The 19,124-nt window shown below is 36.7% G+C and overlaps 1 protein-coding gene across 1 annotated transcript; it reads right to left on the bottom strand.

Annotated features, from left to right (window-relative positions):
• Positions 1-10,388: 10,388 nt before the first annotated feature.
• LOC129248818 (organic cation transporter-like protein) lies at positions 10,389-17,500 on the bottom strand. Its single transcript, XM_054888433.1, has 6 exons — positions 17,192-17,500; positions 15,323-15,509; positions 11,925-12,183; positions 11,443-11,860; positions 10,856-11,362; positions 10,389-10,792 (listed from the first exon to the last, which is right to left on the bottom strand). The coding sequence occupies exons 1-6, from the start codon at positions 17,347-17,349 to the stop codon at positions 10,672-10,674; spliced, it is 1,650 nt and encodes a 549-aa protein (XP_054744408.1). The 5' UTR covers positions 17,350-17,500; the 3' UTR covers positions 10,389-10,671.
• Positions 17,501-19,124: the final 1,624 nt, after the last annotated feature.

Below are 19,124 nucleotides of genomic sequence, written 5' to 3'. Positions count from 1 at the left end.
AGAGGACGAGCAGTGTTGCCAACGCCAATAAATCTGAGTCGCTAGGGCCAATATCAAAAGTCGCTAGAAAGTCGCAAACTCCATCAGGGGCGGATCCTAAATTTCATTCTGAGAGGTGCACAAGAGGCCAGCTGCGGACTTAAAATTTTTAGATGAATAATAATTAAACCAGTAATACCAACTCTACTGAAATTTGAGATCAACGGAAGTAAGTTTCAATCTCCTGAAATACTGTTTTTTTTTCAGAGGTAAATCCATTATTTAAGCAACCTCGAGATAGATTTAAATATTTTATATTTACTTAAAATGCATTAAAAAGTAAGTAAGCTAGAGGATAGTAAACAATCAACTGAGCCGATATCAATTCTATTGTTTCACGTACAGAACATAATAAAATCCGGGGATTCCCCGACCGCATTGCTCTTATGTGAACAGTGGTAAAAATAATTTGGTTACTCATTACAATTGTGTGAAACAAGGTGTAATTGAAATGGAATATATTTTATTATTTCTTAATACAACGTATGACTTTTGTTAATTTCATAAAAAAATTTAAGGTAAAAATATATTTAAAATTTTAATTATAGATCGATAATTTATCAACGATAACACACCAATAGGTAGTGCGTTATTTTATCTATAGTCAGTAACTGTTACTCTAGAGTATGGAAGGTAAAGGGCATTCACGGGTAATCAAGTTGACAGAAAAGTATCTATTGCCTAAAACGGTTTTGATTTCCGCTCCTAAAGTCGCCAGATAAGTCGCTAAATCATTTTTGTCGTCAAAACTTTTTTTTTTGTCGCCAAAACTCAAGCAAAAGTCGTCAATTCTAGCGACAAAGTCGCTAAATTGGCAACACTGAGGACGAGCCGTAGGGTATGAGTAGCCCTGTCGATTCACTTATTTTATCGGCAATTTTCTATAGCGCCTTAAAGAATACATATATTTAAAAGTATAAATTAAATGCGGTTAAGTTTCGCCAAAGAATACTCGACAAAGGCGTGGATAATACATCCGCAACCTGCAACGGATTAGCAGGCTAAGAATGATAGACTTAAAAGATTATAGTTTAGTTTTAAACATAATTCAAAAACGCATGGTTGTACGATGCTAAAATATTAACATAAGTTTAATACCGTCACAATTAATGTATTGACCCCAAACAGGTGGGAAACCGTAAACAAATTTAAGTCTAACTAGTTCAAAAATCTAAACGAACGCCGCTGTCATAAAAGATGTTCTTTAAGCACAGCGGCATAATACGAGGGGTGCCTTTTATATGTCGGGATTAGAGAACAAAAACAAATTTTAATCCTCGAAAATCACTTTATTGTTTTTCAAAATATTCTCCATGAAGATCTATACACTTTTGCATGCGTTTGAACAAATTGTCGAAGCACTTTTGCCACTCTGAATGAGGTACCTCCAAAACAAAAAAAACATGCATTCTGAATGCCGCAACCGCTTCTTCAGGTGTCGAAAAACGTTGACCTCTCAGTTACGTTTACGTACGGGAATAAAAAGAAGTCATTCGGTGCCAAGTCAGGACTATACGGCGGATGACCCATTAATTCGATGTTTTGGGTGCTCAAAAATGCAGTTGTTTGAGCCGATGTGTGAGAGCTCGCATTGTCCTGGTGAAGAGTGATTCGTCTTTGGCGATTGGTTTTCCTAATTTCTTGGAAGACAACTGGCAAACAAATGGTTGTGTACCACTCAGAATTTACTGTTCTGCGTTGTTCTAGTGGTACGGTTGCGACATGTCCAGTTTTTCCAAAAAAACAGGCGACCATTTACTTGGAAGTGCTCCGTGCGCGAACAACTTTTGTTGGATTTGGCTCATCTTGAAACACCCATACAGTCGACTGCTGTTTACTTTCGGGTTCATACGCGTAAATCCATGATTCATCACCTGTCACGATGTCATAGAGGTGTTTCGAAGCCCCGCGATCGTATGTTTTGAGCACTTCCTTCGACCAATCGACACGAGCCTTTTTTTGAGCGATTGACAAATTGTGTGGGATCCAACGCGAACAAATTTTTTTGACAGTCAAATGTTTATGCAATATTGAATGTATGCTGGTCCCACTAATGCCTAAGATTGTCTCAATCTCACGATAGGTCACATGACGATCTTGCAATATCAGTTCGCGCACAGCATCAATGGTTTTCGGAACATCGGAACAACAACTGATTTTGGACGACCTTCACGAAATTCGTCTTGGAGTGAACTACGACCACGATTGAATTCACCATACCATCGATGAACACTGGTCCTTGATGGAGCTTCATCGCCAAAAAATGAATTAAGTTCATCCATGCAATGTTGCTGATTTAAGCCACGTCGAAAGTTGTAAAAAATAATCGCACGAAAATGTTCACGATTTAATTCCATTTTTGGACCGAGATGAATCTTTTAAGTTACTGTAAACAACACAAACAGCGATGGTATTTCAAAACGTTCTGAGTACGTAAAAGCCAAAAAATGTCAAACTTTGCAATACAGCTGTCAGTTGCCAGATTGCAACACCAGGGTTGCCAAATCCCGAAATATAAAAGGCACCCCTCGTAAACATAGGAGTGAGACAAGATACTACCCCAAAGAAAAACGACTACGGAGAAAAATCTTAAATGAACATTTTTTTAAGAGATTGCGTATTTGAGAGATAAAAAAAACTATTGAAAAATGTTAATCATTTAAAACTACATTAATAAATAAACATACCTAAATATGTATTTAGTGGGAAGTTTTTTATTTAATTTTAATTCTTGTTGAGAGTTTTGTTCAAACTGTCAGGCTAGGTGTTCTTGAACAGCAAAGGAAGCATTCGAACGGCGAAACTGGTAGAACAAATAACGAGTTTGACTATGGGGAAAATATGTGTAGAGTCAATGGACATAGTAAAGTATTTAAGGGTGTGTAAGGGTCAGGTAGCACATACGACATATGAGTTATTCTGCGGGTGTTAGAATACTTTCCGGCACTAAGTCGTTGGGTATAATAGCGAACATACTAGGAAGGTCGGTCTTGACCCATTTAACATAGTATTAAACTTGGACGTAATAATCACTCGATTAGATTTTACATATGCATATAGGTACAGTGGCGGACAGAAGTAATTTGTATATTCCCGTATATAAGGTAGAAGCATTTACTTATTTAAATGCGTATTCTAATTGTTGCGAATTTCCTAAAGAAGTAAAAATATTGTATAGGATTTGCAAACACCTTCCCAAAGTCCTAAAATAAACCTTCCAGAAAATTGTTGGGCCTATCTCGAGGATAAAGTGCGGGAGTACAAAATTTCAAAAAACTAACCTTAAGTCTTTTTTGGCCGAGGAATGGGAAAAATACTTACCGAAATTTTTTGAATTATGTGGTATAAACCTCTAACTTTAATAAATTGTGAAAAAAAGTATAAATAAATTATAAAAAATACAACAAATTTAAGATTTTGTTAAGGGGTAACACCACTGTAGAAATTTCAAAAAATTGATTTTTTTATAAGCTTAAAAAATTCTTTGAACCTTTTAAAATACAGAACAAAAAGTTTTATACGTTACCGAAGTTTATTTCATAAATATTTTAAGATTTTAACCAAGCGTTAGTGACTGCTACCTAACGACTTCTCGCAGTGAATCATCTCCTGGACGGTTATAGCCTAATGACTAACATTCTAATGGTAATAACCTAATAGTAAACAAATGTAATTTTAATTTTTAGCTTACAAATGTTGTTAAAAACCTACATATATAGTTAGGAATTCTTTAGTACATTTTAGCAACTCACGTTAGTACAACTACGGTTATCGTGTACAACTTACTAAGTGCATCTGCAAAGAAATTAAACATGGCTAACGAAGATTTCGATATTAATTATGATTTTGGCAATAGAATTTTAAATTTTGTGACCGTTTTCTCATTGATTTCTCAACATGTGAAGTATGAAAGAAGTCCTCGAGGTTTAGGATTCAAGATAGTAGTTGTCCTAATTGCCCAGACGTTGTTATTCCAAGTTGTAAATTTAAAAATAAAGGATACGAAATCAACCGTAGAATAGTTTTAGCTATGAGACTACTAGGAGTAGGGCTAAATGGAATTCCCGAAATTTTGCGGTTTCATGGAATTGCCAAGACCAATTTTCCAATCTTTCTACGACAGATTAGTAGATTCTATTTCGATCGCAACTAGATCTGTAAAAGACGCTAGTATGAAAAAAGCAGCGGAGAAAGAGAAAGAAAGTTGTATTCCAAGCGGAGAACTTGAAGGAATAACTGTTTCCGGAGATGATTGTTGGAGAAAACGTGGGTTTTCTTCACTTTTAGGAGTAACGTCACTAATTGGGTGGTACACAGGAAAAATCGTAGATGTTGAGGTAAAACCCAAGTATTGTAAGGCTTGCGAGTACTGGAAAAGTAAGTCTGGGACATCTGAGTACAATGAATGGATTGAAACACATACTGATCATTGTCAAGCGAACCACGAAGGTTCATCTGGAAAAATGGAGCTAGACGCAGCAATTGAGATGTTCAAGCGCTTTGAAGATTTGCACGGACTAAAATACGCTAATTATATTAGAGACGGCGATAGTAAAACATTCAAAAGCACACTCGGGGCAGAACCTTACGGAAATTTCTTCGTAAAAAAGAAAGAATGTATTGACCATGTGCAAAAGAGGGTGGGCACTCGGTTACGAAATTAAAAAAAAAAACGCAAAAGGTCTTGGAGGAAAGGGTAAATTAACTTCGAAATTAATTGACGAATTAATCATTTACTATGGCTTAGCAATCCGTCGAAATTCAGACTCTGTGGAAAAAATGAAAAATGAAATTTGGGCAACCTTATTTGACAAGCTCTCAACCGATGAGAATCCACAGCATGACAAGTGCTCAGAAACTTGGTGCAACTGGAAAAAAGCGCAAGCCGCAGGTTCTGTAGCCGATTACCATCATAAGTTACCTCTTTCACAACAAATTTTTAATGTTATTAAACCCATTTATGACGACCTTACTAGAGACGATTTATTAAACCGCTGCTTGCAAAAGCTTATATTATGAATTATGAAGGTTTTAAAAATGGAAATTAGGTTACAGTCCTACAATTTTTGTCTTGAAAGCGATGCTAAGCGCATTCAGCACGCTGAGCAGTCACTGACGGATAGAGCAAAAGAGGCGTGTTCTAACTTTCAATCGTCCAGAAAAGAAGAAGAATATATTAATACCGAAGGACTTTTTTACGGTGCAGGAATTGCAGATTAATGGTAAAAAAAATTTAATATTAACATTTTTAATTTTTTCGTATGTATTACACATTTCCAAACTTTAAACGCGTTTTTCTCCAAACACGTTTTCTGAAATTGGCACGCAGCATAACTCAAACAAATTTAAATATTTTTAATCAGGTTTTTCACTACGTCTATATAACAATCTTCTTAAGAGAAGAGCGTAGGGGAATTTCGATAGCTTAATTTAAACGATTGTTATAATTATTTAAGTGCCGTTTTTTAGTCCAAAATAGAGTTTTTTCCTTCAAATGCTTGCTAATTCCACAAAAATAAATATTTTTTAAATCCCCTACGTGTTTCTCTAGCTATTCTTATCTAGATTAAGAAAAAAAATGTTTCTTTGTTCCAGATTAAAATTTGCACCCTCTGTGCTGCGTGCCGCGGAGCTCCTTCAAGAGAAACCACATTACAAAAATGTCTCCAATGCCGCCATTTTGTAAAATTTTTCGATCAAACTTTGTAGTTTTGTATTTTAGTATATAAGTAATAACTTCCCAAATCAGAGTGATTGTTTTCCCTTTCCTTCTATACAAAAAAATTCTTTAAAAATCGTGTTTATTTTACTCGTGTACAGTGGTGTTACCCCTTAATTGTCCTTGTCTTACTGTATGTATGAAGGGAAATATGTCTATTATATGAAGTTGAAAAAAAATTAACTATCATATCAAGTCCATGTGCACTTTTTAGAAAATTTCAATATCTGATTCCCACAGTCCTGAGATCTTCCAACCCATTAAAAAATTGGATACCTAAAGTGGTGAACCTTCGTCTGCCTGGAACAGGAGAGTAGCTTAGCAAATATTCTGCGCATTCAGCATTGAGGGAGAGTCGGCCAAATTTGTTAGGCGATTCTACATATGCGTTCACTACGCTTCAAAAATAAGTAGTTTATATGTATGTTTGTGGGAGTAAACCTATGTCATTTTAATTATTCTAATCTGGCCGCCGTAGCCGAATGGGCTGGTGTGTGACTACCATTTGGAATTCACAGAGAGAGCGTAGGTTTGAATCTCGGTAAAACACCAAAATTAAGAGAAACATTTTTCTAATAGCGGTTGCCCCTCCGAGTGCATTTATGCCATGAAAACGCTCCTCATAAAAATATCTACCGTTCGGAGTCGGCTTGAAACTGTAGGTCCCTCCATTTGTGGAACAACATCTAGATGCACAATACAAATAAGAGGAGGAGTTCGGCCAAACACCCAAAAATGGTGTACGCGCCAATTATACATACATACAATCAGGAAGTGTAGTACCGAGTCTTGCTAGTTCAATTCCGCTCCATTTTGCAAGGGGACATATTACATTTTAGCGTAATGATTAAACCATTTCATTAAGGGATGTGCGGCATTTCATAGCTTCCTTGGAGGTTGTCTGGTTTTCAGTGAAAACGTAGGTACTATTTCCCGGTGTCGCACGTGTCACGGTCTTAAAGGAGATCCCCAGATGTTCAGAATATATGTCTCTGTCCGCCCTGCCCTCGAGCTTTGAGTCGTATGTGTATACATCTGCAGTTGTATGCGAGATCTCGTCACGTCAACACTTTTTTAAAGCGTTCGGTCTTATTGCGGCAAGTTTCCTCTGCAGATCTACTCGAAGGAAATCCAGTATCGTTGCTTTCGATGGCGTTGTTGATATTGCATAGGTTATAAACACTGGTGTTAGTATATTGCCTTAAAACCTGGTCAATCCTCTTACCGTTCACACCATTCTCAAGGACTTTCCACCACACAAATTGCTATAGCAGAGGGTTGGTCTAACTAACTCTGTATGGAGCCAGTGAATTATTCGGGGTTCCATTGGCCTGCCACAGGAGTACATTATTGCCGCTGTTTTGCGCATTCTATCTGAAACTGTGGTCCCCAGTTTAGCTTCATATCCAGCCAAAGGCCTGAGAGTTCTCCCCGCTAGGGATATTTGCTTAGGAGCATGTGCCTTATGTGTTTTGTTGAAGATTATTAAATCCGTTTTCTTCAGATTTACTTCTAAGCCTGTTAGACTGTTACACTAATGGGCCCGTTTGTTGAGAGACCTTTGCAGAAAATTACCCAAAATTAGACGTGTTTGTCCGATATCATCGGCGCACGCAATTATCTCTCCTCCGATATCTTCAAGTTCTTGGACGAGACTATTGACCGCCAAGTTTCAGAGTAGGGATATGATTAACTCACCTTGAGGCGTACCCCTGACCGAAAATTTCTTAATACAATTCCGAAGTGCAGAATTAGCTTATCGTCCGCTGATTAGCATTCGTTCTTTAAACGATACTAGCGCACTGCTTATTCCCATATTCAGCAATCGCTTTAGGGATTTTAGTAAGAATGATAGATTAATTGACCTGAAGTCCTTGGGTTTCGTATGTGTGGTTTTTCTCGCCTTGCGAAAAGGATGTAGTTAAGCCGGATAACCGCATCAAAGATATCTATAATATGTTTGAGGTCAGCTGGTATATCTGCTGGTGGATTCCCATTACAGTCTATTGGATAAGTGGTGCTGTCTCTTTTACAAAGACAACTCGAAAAATGCGTTTAAATTACTAGTTATAGTGTTTCTTAAGTGCCTTCCTCTTTTATGAGAAAATTAGACTTATTAGGTCTCGTGGATAACACTTTACGGAGTCTGTTGCCCACCGAAGTGCTCTCTATCTTTTGACAAAATACATAGTGGCATACTTAAATATGCGTTGGCGGGCAAAGATTTGGAGCTCTTCGCTTCAGTATACAAATTTCTGTATTCCCTACTCTGGTTTGCTATACGAGTGGCCTACACTGGAGGTTTCCGTTTCCTTTTTTCGCCCTTGGAGAGAAATCTGCTTCTTCCGTTCACTGAACCGCCGAAGCCAACTCGCCTATTGTTGAATCGACTGTAACTCGGTATAGATTTGTTTGCTAGCTAAAGTGGTTTCAAATTTACCCTATCTAGTCTGCGAATCAGTTGTCTGTGGTTTGCCATTATGTTTTAAAAATGATTTCGGGCAAGTGGCCGCCGCGGCTGGCTCGAATAAATTCCAGCCGAGAGGCCCAATTTTCGACCACTTTTTGCAGTAATTGGGGCCGTATGTCAGCAATAACGCGCCGAATATTCTCTTCCAAGACGTCAATCGTCTCGGGCTTATCTGCGTAGACAAGCGAGTTCACATAGCCCCACAAGAAATAGTCCAGCGGTGTTATATCGCACGATCTTGGAGGCCACGCCATAGGTCCACGGCGCGAGATAATGCGCTCACCAAAAGTTTCCTTCAATAAATCGATTGTTGCGTTGGCTGTATGGCATGTAGCGCCGTCTTGTTGGAACCAAAGGTCGTCCACATCAACATCGACCAATTCAGGCACGAAAAAGTCATTAATCATGGCTCTATAGCGCTCTCCATTGACTGTAACATTATGGCCGGCTTCATTTTTAAAGAAATATGGACCAATGATTCCCTCTGCCCATAGAGCACACCAAACAGTGACTTTTTGAGGATGTAACGGCGTCTCAGCAATGGCTTGTGGATTATGTTCACTCCAAATGCGACAATTTTGCTTATTGACATACCCATTCAACCAAAAGTGAGCTTCATCGCTGAACAAAATTTTCTTGTGAAAATCGGGATCGGTGGCCATCTCGTTTTGGGCCCAAATTTGCACGATTTGCAAACGTTGTTCAGGTGTAAATCTATTCATTATGAAATGGCAAACCAAACTGAGCATAAATCAAGTGACAGCTGTCAAAAAGACCATCTACGAAAAAAGTAGTGCCAACTTGAAAACCTAATCTCTAAAAAAACACCCTTTAGTTATCTTACGAATCTTCAATTCTTCGTCAATGGAATAAGTGTTCATTTGTTGGTCCTAGTGTTTGTTTGTAAATAAACAAAAAGTGTGCTCGCAATAATCATTACAACCAAATACCGGTTTAGATTTACGGCATACAATTCTGGGAATGTATGCCTCATATCCATTTCCCTTGATTGACCATCGCACTGTATCTCATGAAACAATAGTGCTTAGAGATGTTTGCAATACAGTAGCTATATTCGGAGCACTTACTCTTCCTGATGGTTTGCCCGATTTCTGAGTATGATTTTCTATCATTATGCATGCGTACAACAATTTTCCTATCCTCTAATGTCAATTCTTTTTGAGACTTGATTGGACACGTAAAAAAGTATGCGAATAAATGAACTTCATCTGTTATGCTGAAAATAGTTTGCCAACAAATATTATTTCGAAGCATCGTAAATCAAAACTATCGTTATTTCGTGCAAAGTGCGAGCGTATCAACAATTTTGCTGTACGAATTTCTTACTTACATATTTGCTTGCCATTGTTGATGCAGCAGACAAAGTTGATTACGAATGAGTACAAAGTGTATTATTCATACGTACCCTATGATCAGAAAGTACCGAGAATGTTTAAATAAAACAAAACAGAGTTAAATTTCAGGCAAATTTATTTTATCTCCTTCAAAATATGACCCGTCTGAAGCAACACACATGTGCCAATGTTTAATCCAGTCCTCCATGCACCCTGCCTAGCCCGATGGAAGATACTCAGGGTGCACTACACCTTGGCAATCGAAGAAAACAGTCAACATCACCTTTCCGGTACTTTTTGATCATAGGGTATATTAATAAAGTTTTTGAGAATCTATAATAATGTATGATATTTCTTAAAATTACATCTAGAAATGGTAGGGTATCAACTTATCGACCTTAAGAATCAATATATAAACTATTTTTTTGCGAAATCTTTCAAAAGCAGCGCTAAAAATACCATTTTACGTAGGATAGATGATGTTAAACGGACTGTTCACTCCATGCTAATAGAGACCCTTTGTGTTATCTACAGCTAATGTGTTTCAGCTAAAATGTTTCACAAGAATTTAGCATATAAAAACTCGGCTTAACTTATGGTTTTTCAAATAAGTTGCTTTGGGACGACTTTTTCTCGAATGAAGACCGTGCATATAAAGACAAGAAAGTGCAGTTCGCAGATAAGGTTTTAACTGGTTTTCGCGTGGTTAATTTCTCAGCTGAGTTTTGCTAGCGGATCGGTCCGGGAACTTTCGCTTGGGGAGATAGTTTTTTCACTGAACCAATGACCGAAAATTTTCGCCTAATTTAATTTACAATGTAAGCAGCATTTATTTTCACACATGATTCACAGTTTCTTTAAGTTTTTTAAAAAGTAAAAAATATTATTAATATTCTCACCACATTATAACTACATATGTACATACTTCACCATTCATTCATTCATTCACTACCCAATAAGTTAGATTTGCTCAGAATTTCTAAGACGCCATGTCAATTCTCGCTTTGGCCTAAGCGTTCAAAGGGGTAAAATTGCCTTTGAAATCTTAACAAAAATCCTTCACTTGACAGGTGATCGCGAGTACTGGTCTAAAATTTATCTGCGATCACAGCTTCTTTGGTATTCTTTTTCCTATCGAAGCACAAGAAGTAGTACCAGCGTTGATGTCGCGCAAACTCCTCGCCATCTTTTAAGGTCTGCGGTAATTTTCTGTGGAAGCAGTTAAAGCACAATTCAGATATACTTTTGAGAAGAAAAAACAAAGTTACTTACTGATTCATTGTCTCTGGCAAAGCTAAGCATAACAGTGCGCCCATCAAAGCTATTATAGACATAAGGACCGATGGCAGAGGTTTATAGTAGTAACCTAAATATATCACATAAGAGCTAAGACTTGCAAAAGCGAAACCTGCAACATGAATATTGGCTATGCCGCGTCCGCGTACAGTGGTCGGTATGAATTCTGAAGCATATTGTGCTTCCGCCTCATAGCTCACTACAACGCCATAACGTCCGAGACCAACCATAATGGCAAGTAGTGTGGAATGTTTTTCGGTATCGAGTAAAGCAACCATAAAGCCGGTAGTGGAAATAATGATTGCGCTCATAAAGAGCGTACTGAATGCCATACCCTTGCGGCCTATTCGATTTTGTAGCAGGATGATTGTTAAACCACCAAGTATGTAGGAACTTGAAGTGGCTGCGAAAAGTATGAACGGTGAGGTGCCCATGCCTTCCATATTTTTGCTCACTACATCAAATGTGAGCGAGATGAACATGCTATATGTATGAGAGAGAGAGAAAGAGAGAGTTGGATTAGCAAGTGGAGTTCCATTATTAAGCAAGAATTATGTACTCACGACTTCAACACCATTATGATGGTAAATTTACGTAAACGCGGTGTACGGAACATGCCCCAGAAGGTGTCCTTGCTTGTTTTCAACTTGCATTCCTCATTCTGTTTGTTTTGATAGTATGATTTGAACTCATCGAATACCTCATCGCTCACCTCACGTTTATTGAGTTTAGCAACATATTTGAGACATTTAATTGCACGAGCGTAACGTTTGGTTGCAATCAGCCATTGTGCGCTTTCACAAATAAAAATTGGATATGCGAGTATAATCAAGGCGGGCACCGAAGCAATGTAGAGATAGGTTCGCCACGAACCAGACCAAATTGCTAACCAGGGAGAGATTGCCAAGCCGATACAGTAGAATAAACCGGTTATCAAGTTCAAACCGAGTGTGCGCTTCTGTGGGCTTAGGTATTCAAAAACTGCAAGAACATTTTTAACATGCATATTGTAGAATTACATACTTACAAGTTTTATGGCACTCACCCATTATGTACATGAGATAGAAGAAGGTGTCCGTTGATAGCCCAGAAATAAAGCGGAAGATTGCAAAAAGTGGTAGGCTATTGACAAAACTTGTCAAAAAGTCTCCTGTAGCGCCTGTAAGTGTAGTGAGAATGAGCGCTGGCAGACGACCGATTTTATCAGCCAAGAAACCGAAGAATACCGTGCCCATAACGGACCCGACAAACCACAGCGATTGACCCACTGCAGACTGCAAGGTGTCCTCGCATACCCAGTTTAGCTGGAAGGTAAAAAAGAAATGGAAAACTTTTCGATAAGAGTGAAGGTTTTTCATGTTAGCAAAAAAAGTTTGTCAAAAAACAAAGTCAAGACGTAGCTGCGCTGTAGAAGTTTAATTTTACAAAGACCGGAATCACATCGCTATTCCTTTTCATTTCATTTTATCAGTATTTCCGGTTGCCAAAAAGTATTTATTAGAATAGATGAGTGACTAGTTGCTGATGTTCTTACACGTAAATATAATAATAATGCTACTGGATAGACAATCTTTGGTCGCTTGTACTGCCGGGTCGTTTCCCATTTTCCGTTGGAGCTTTTTTCTGAAATCGAAGTTCTTCCCACATTATTTGGAGAATGACATGCAGAAATGTGTTATCGACCTAAGTACTGATAGATTCAGACTGTATTTTTTCAACTTTTTTTTGGTTAAATTTAAATTTAGATGTAATATTTTGGAAAATAGTTAATGCAAAATTCGATAGCTACCAAAAAGTAAGTGTTATACATTTTTTATGCCAGCTCTTACTTATTTGTGAAGCTAACTCGATCGCAAAAAAAGCGTTTGGGCTCATCTAGACAAACTTCTGAAATCGAGTTAAACAAAGCGCCAAATATTTATTTTCCCGACTAAATATAAGCAGAAAAATTTAAAAAGATAAAAACCCAATACTGTATACATCTTTCTGCCATGAAAGAGCTTCCCATAGAAACAAGCCTTTGCTGGAATACAACTACCAGCTTTTGTACAAGGAAGTACTAAAATTATAGCACTATAAATTATAGGAATAGTGCAAAATAAACCATTTAAGGTAATTTATGAATATTAATAATAAGGTTTATCAAATTACCGGAAGAAATTAATTAATTTTAGAAGGATTTATGAAGAAAAAATGTATTTAATTGCTACAGTATTTGGCCCCTTCTTAATTTGTTTTTTATAAAGTTAGTTTGAAAGCTCACATGAATGATTCCTTTATTTTCCTAATCTCCGGAAAAAAATTCATACTTTATATAACTTTCGTAATCGGGCTATAGAGTCATACCAAGGGGAGGAAATTCAGCAATAGGGAGGAGCACTTCCCACGACAGTCGGTCCTACGTTACCGGAAAGGCCCGTATTTATATCCGGAAAAGGACTGTCCCTTCGGCAGCATTCTCCGCACATGTATGAGAAATCGTCCCCTTTCTGTTTTAACCTCGTACCTATAAAATCATAATTTTCAGTAAATCGATAAAAAAGTTTAGAGTTACTTAACTTCTATGAAAAGTTATAGCTTATTTGATACGACACTATAGTAGATACGAGGTTTTTGAATTCGAACATGTAGATACGAAAAAAATCGAAACGCTCTGAAAAAAATTCTATAATCATTATGAACATTGTATGTTTTGTTTTACGTAATACGAGTGCTAAGGAGTGTTTTTCACTAAAAATCTCAATTTTGAAAAAAAATGAAGTTACGAGGTTAAGGGGGGAGCCTGGTTTATGAGGTCTAAAAATTGCGTCTCTTAGCGATTTTTTTTTTTTAGGAAAAAATAAATTTAGCACTGAAATTTTTTTTCTATCTTTTAATGAACATTTAAAAAGTATACAAAATTTTTGTGCTGGTTAAAATAAGTTGAAAAAAATTTTTAACATAGAAATTAGTAGAGCGCTGCAACGCTGGAGTTTCCAACTGGCGTACAAGATACAGCTCGTAATTATTATCTAAAGCAAAAAATTCAAATGGATTTCTAATTATCATGATTTTTTATTCTAGATGAACTAAGAAAACTGAGAGAAATTCCAAAATTTCAATTTTTTGGAGGTTTTAAAGAAAAAAATGCCTTTCTATAAAAAAAATTCACTTCAACTTGGTATAAAAATCTTGAAAAAATTTTTTTTATCTATTTTGTTAGTTCAAATAGAAGAGAATTTAATACTGAAGAAAACAAGCTATGATTCATTTCAAAAGGTTCATTAGTTTTTTTTCATTCATGTACGCCAATTCAAAGAAATCATAAAAATGAAAAGTCGAGAAAAGAAGATAAAGTTTGTACTATAGCTGGCCGGTCACAGCGTAACTACCTAACGCTTGCCTACCTTTGGCTTTGTATAGGGTTATTCAATAGGTGCGCCTCAACTTTTTTCCGATAGGGAGGGCGAACGACGCAATATTTTTTATTTTTCGCTTGTCATTTGTAAACTTCATTAATATACATTTCATCATGGAACGCTACACACTTGAGCAAGGATTGCAAATCGTGCAAATTTTTTATGAAAATAATCGTTCTGTTGCTGCTACTTTAAGAGCATTACGGCCATTTTACGGTCCATTTAACAAGCCGTCCCGTTTTGGAGTTATGTGAAGTCATTGGTCTACAGTAACAAGCCGGCGACGATTTGTGAGCTCAGAGCCAATATTGAACGCGAAATTGCTGGAATTTCGGCCGATTTATGCAAAAGAGTGGTCGAAAATTGTGTTCAACGATTGGACTTCGTAAAACGTGCACGCGGTGGTCATGCAAAAGAAATCGAATTTCATACTTAAATGTATATGTTCAAACTCGATAATAAAAAAAAAAATTAGTTAAAAAAGTCAAACCGTTTGTGTTTTATTCAAAAAAGTTCAAAAGTTGAAGCGCTCTTACTGAAAAACTCTATATCTACGGAAATATTGAGAATTATGCTCTGTAACTTTGTGTGAATATTCTGAAATATATTAGGAAGCTTCAAACGAAAAAAAAAAATTGATTTTTTTGACCTTATAAACCAGGCTTCCCCCCTTAACACAGAAAGGGGACGAAATGTTTATGCTGCTACAACAAAAACTTCATTTCTTCATCGAACTAAACGTTCTGGGTATCTACTGTAGATTTAAGTACACAGCGTGTACAGCGTACACAAAAATCGTAGCATGCATTTGTGCGCTTCTGTGTTATAATACCAGCAATTGCGCGCGCAACCACCAAAACAAAGTAGATGATGACGAGTGCTGGATCATTATTAAATTATTGTTATCTTAATTTGAAAATATTGTAACTTTTAATTCTTAATAAGCACATGGTCGCTGGTGATCGTTCTCATTTCTAGTTATATTCATTAAATAAATAATTATTTTTCAGTCATGTGGAATATTCCATAAAAACTTTATACTCACTTCTGAGGTAATGCTTTCGTATCCCATTTCATATTCATAAATCCATTTCCGACACTGGCCCACTTCAGCAACAATTGGTCTGCCATCAATAATATCGTCGAGCAGAGTACACTTGGGGTTGTCAGTTTGAGCGTAAACAGCGCGAATTTCAGCAAAACTGGCATTAGCTAATTTTTCGTGGTAACACCTAGTTGGGAATAAAAGTAGATGAAAACGCGAAAAAAACAATGCGTCATAGTTTTATTTATACAATTTTAATTATGCAATTAGTTTTAAGCAAAAATCTTGTAAATATTGATTAATTTAACAAAAAGTTTTTTTTTTTTTTGAGGGGGAGATTAGTAAGCAAGTGAGCTGTTGAAATAGAATATGTTTTTATTTCTTTGCTTTTTCTTTAAAATTTTAGAAAAAAACTAAACAGGCGTGTAGAAATAATTAGAGGTGGGCGTACATAGAGTGCAATTCATGCCGAGATACGTCAGTTTCCTTTTAGTTTAAACATGTACAAAGTTTGCTAAAACGTGCTTCGCAAAGCTAAAAGTCCACTATGAATAATAAGAAGTTTTCAAAAATAAATTTTTTGTTTTAATTTTTGTTTAAATTTTATTTGCATCATTATGAAAAATGTAGTAAAAAAGCAACAATAATAAATGTAACTACATCAGCTTAGTTTATATCTCAAAGCATACTTTTGCAAATCAATCACACGTTGGAGAAAATAAAAGTTTTTTTCCCCTTTATTTGTTCATTCAACATCTTAAGCGACAATTTGAAATGAGTATTTACTTGGGGCTTATACATGCAAGTTTTCAAGTAATTTGACTTTCAATTCCCATTGCACTCACATTTTGTTAGCAATGCACTCACATTTTTGCAAGTGCATCAGTTTAATACAAATTTCCCTTCAAGTTGAAGTTTGATTTCGTTTAATTTCTACAGCTGAGCACAGTTTTGACAAGCAACACTAACAGCGTAGTGATAATTTTTCTTCTTTGGGCATTATAACTCGAGCGGAAGCCAATATATTTGTCCAAGGTAGTTTGGTATAGAAAACCGGCGAAATCGGGCAATAACCACGGCCCACGCTCATATAACGCTAATTTTCAAAAAAGCCAAAAACATATTTTTCCGTTATAGGTAAAGCAAAATTAATCACATTTGGTATAAAAAATGATCCCAAGAAAGTAAATATTAGTACAACGAAGGCACAAATGAACTGCATTAAATATGACTAAAAGTTCGGTTCAGACGGAATTTAGCACTTCCTTATTTATTCAATATTCCACTATATGCATACACATATGCATTAAAGGGTTTTTCAATTGGCGCGGGTCGATTTTGACGCCCTGTGGCAGCTATTTTGTTTTGGTGACATCTGTCAAATCTTTTGTTTATTATTCAGTTGTTTAGGCCAAATCATCATGGCAAGTTACTCGATTGAACAGCACGTTCATATGATAAAACTTTATTATCAAAATGAGTTTTCATTAACGCAAACGTTGCGCGCATTGCGCCCATTTTTCGGTAGACGTGATGGCCCTTCCAAGCAGGACGGCGCTACGTGCTACACAGCAACCGCCATTTTATTGCATTTCAACATCTACCCGCCCTTATTGAAAACCCCTTTATAAGTACACACAACAAGCGACCTTTTTCACTTCTGTTAGGTAGTGCAATCACTGCCATTCAAATAACTTTGAACATTTCTCAACACTTTTTTGAATTTATGCTCACTTTGTAATCACTTTCCTTTGCTTTGTAATACACTTAACTCCTCTTTAATTTTTTCCTGTAACGATCACCACGTGCATACATACATATCTACATTCGTATGAACACTTATGCACCCATAAGTATTTTCCAGCTCACCAATGTTCCGGCGTAAAGCTGATTATTGTCTGCGCAAAATAATGCAGCGATGAGAAGATATTTGTAAATCCAAATAATAGTAATAAAATGTATTGAAAACGTCCGAAGTTACCACATTTCTCCAAAACAGCATCAAAATCCATCGGTGGCAGACCCATCTTGTCGTTGTTTTTGATGTATTTTGCTTCCGTTTTAAATATTAAAAAATCGCCGAAATATATGTAAATCTTAGTGCTTGTCCTTACAAACACTCTGCTATGCACGCGAAAAGTTCGAAAACATTTCCGGAATTCAATTCGAAAGTTTCAAGTCTCTATGTCAGCTTTTATACACTTGTGCCGCCAGCTAGTGACTGCTGCTAATACAGCTAAAAAGACGCTGGCACATCGGTACGTCGGCGCTGCTGTCGACGCATCACTCATAGTGATACCTTGATAGCTGTACTTCCAATTAAATACTCGATACTTTTTTCCTGAAGTAAGTAAAATTTTTGGTTGCCTTTTTTTTAAATTTGATGCTTTGTTCGATACTTGTTTCTAGTATTTACTATATGGCAACGGAATAACTATTATTCGTCATAAATTCAATCTATATCTGAATATATAATTATGTGTGCCCTTTATTGGGCATTTGGCTGAGCTCCTCCTCCTATTTGTGATGTGCCTCTTGATCTGTGGGAAAAGATACTTACAGATTTATTCTGCCTCTGAACGGTGAATGGTTTCTTATGAGGAGCTTTTTCATGGAAGAAACACACTCTTAGGTTTGCCATTGTCTGCCGAGGAGCGATCGCTATTATAAAAAACCTTTTCTGTCATTTGGTGCTTCATGCCCAAAGAAAAATTGTCTGATTTTTATAATTTAAATATTTTACTCGACTCTTAAATAATTTATATACATGTATTTGATGAGTCCTAGACACTTTGGTCCGATAGCAAAGAGAAGTAAAAGTATCGATAACAAGGTGGTGATCACTAATCATACATGCCCACAACGCTTACGTTTATGATCACTGCCGCCTAACATCTCACTTGTACACATCGTACACTCTATTGCTAGGCAGGAAAGTACAGCAAATAACTTCTTTAAACACAAAAAAAGTAAGCGCTACTGAGCCAATTTGTATGGCGACGTTTTAGGTAAAAGCTCAAAATCAACAGAATTTTATTTGCTATTTTTACATTGCCCAAATCGTTTATCTCTTTCTATGTGTGCGCTGGTACACGCGCGAGTATGTGTTTTTAGTATATTTGCTTTGCAATTAAATAATTTATTTATTTATTTAGAACTTCTTTGTAACAAAGCGTAGCCAATCGCACACCCGTGCACACAAATAAAACAGAAGATTTGTGTGTACGGGTGTGCGATTGGCTGCGCTTTGTTTCTGTTTTGGATCCGACTGCACCCGATAACCAACACATTGGCTTTCAAGACATGTTGTCTTTGGACACAGTCCCATACCTACTCAAAACACGAGAACTATGAATTATTCTCACATCCGTCTCCATTCTCACCACGGACAGTGCTCGCTAAGATGCCAAAAAGATTACAAATAACTAGAAGATTAGTTAAAAATGAATTTATATCCTTAGCTTTAGCCAAATATAACTCCATGGCCTAGTTTGAATAATTGGATGCTTTAATAATACTAGTACATACCTTTGCTAAGTATATAATAATTTGAAACTTTATTGACGTAAAATGGTTACAAATTTAATATTCAAAGTATTGTCCATCGCTTACTACTACTTTTTCCCATCTTTCTGGCAATTCACGGATTCCCTTTGTGAAAAATTCGGTCGGTTTTGCCGCAATCCACGAATCGATCCATTTTTTGACTTCATCGTAATTACGGAAGTGCTGGTCAGCCAGGCCATGTTGCATCGATCGGAAGAGATAGTAATCGGATGGCGCAAGGTCTGGACTATACGGC

The sequence above is a fragment of the Anastrepha obliqua genome, chromosome 1 (assembly GCF_027943255.1).
Source record: "Anastrepha obliqua isolate idAnaObli1 chromosome 1, idAnaObli1_1.0, whole genome shotgun sequence".
Lineage (NCBI taxonomy): Eukaryota > Metazoa > Arthropoda > Insecta > Diptera > Tephritidae > Anastrepha > Anastrepha obliqua.
The sequence above is the reverse complement of the archived record's forward strand: the minus strand, read 5'-3'. Positions and strand labels throughout refer to the sequence as shown.

Excerpts from the sequence above, each read along its gene's own strand:
- LOC129248818 (XM_054888433.1), bottom strand. The coding sequence starts at position 17,349 with ATGGGTCTGCCACCGATGGATTTTGATGCTGTTTTGGAGAAATGTGGT. Across the intron at positions 11,363-11,442 it reads ATCATAATGGTGTTGAAGTC|CATGTTCATCTCGCTCACAT; the intron begins GTGAGTACATAA and ends TCATACATATAG. Across the intron at positions 10,793-10,855 it reads TTGCCAGAGACAATGAATCA|AAAATTACCGCAGACCTTAA; the intron begins GTAAGTAACTTT and ends CTGCTTCCACAG.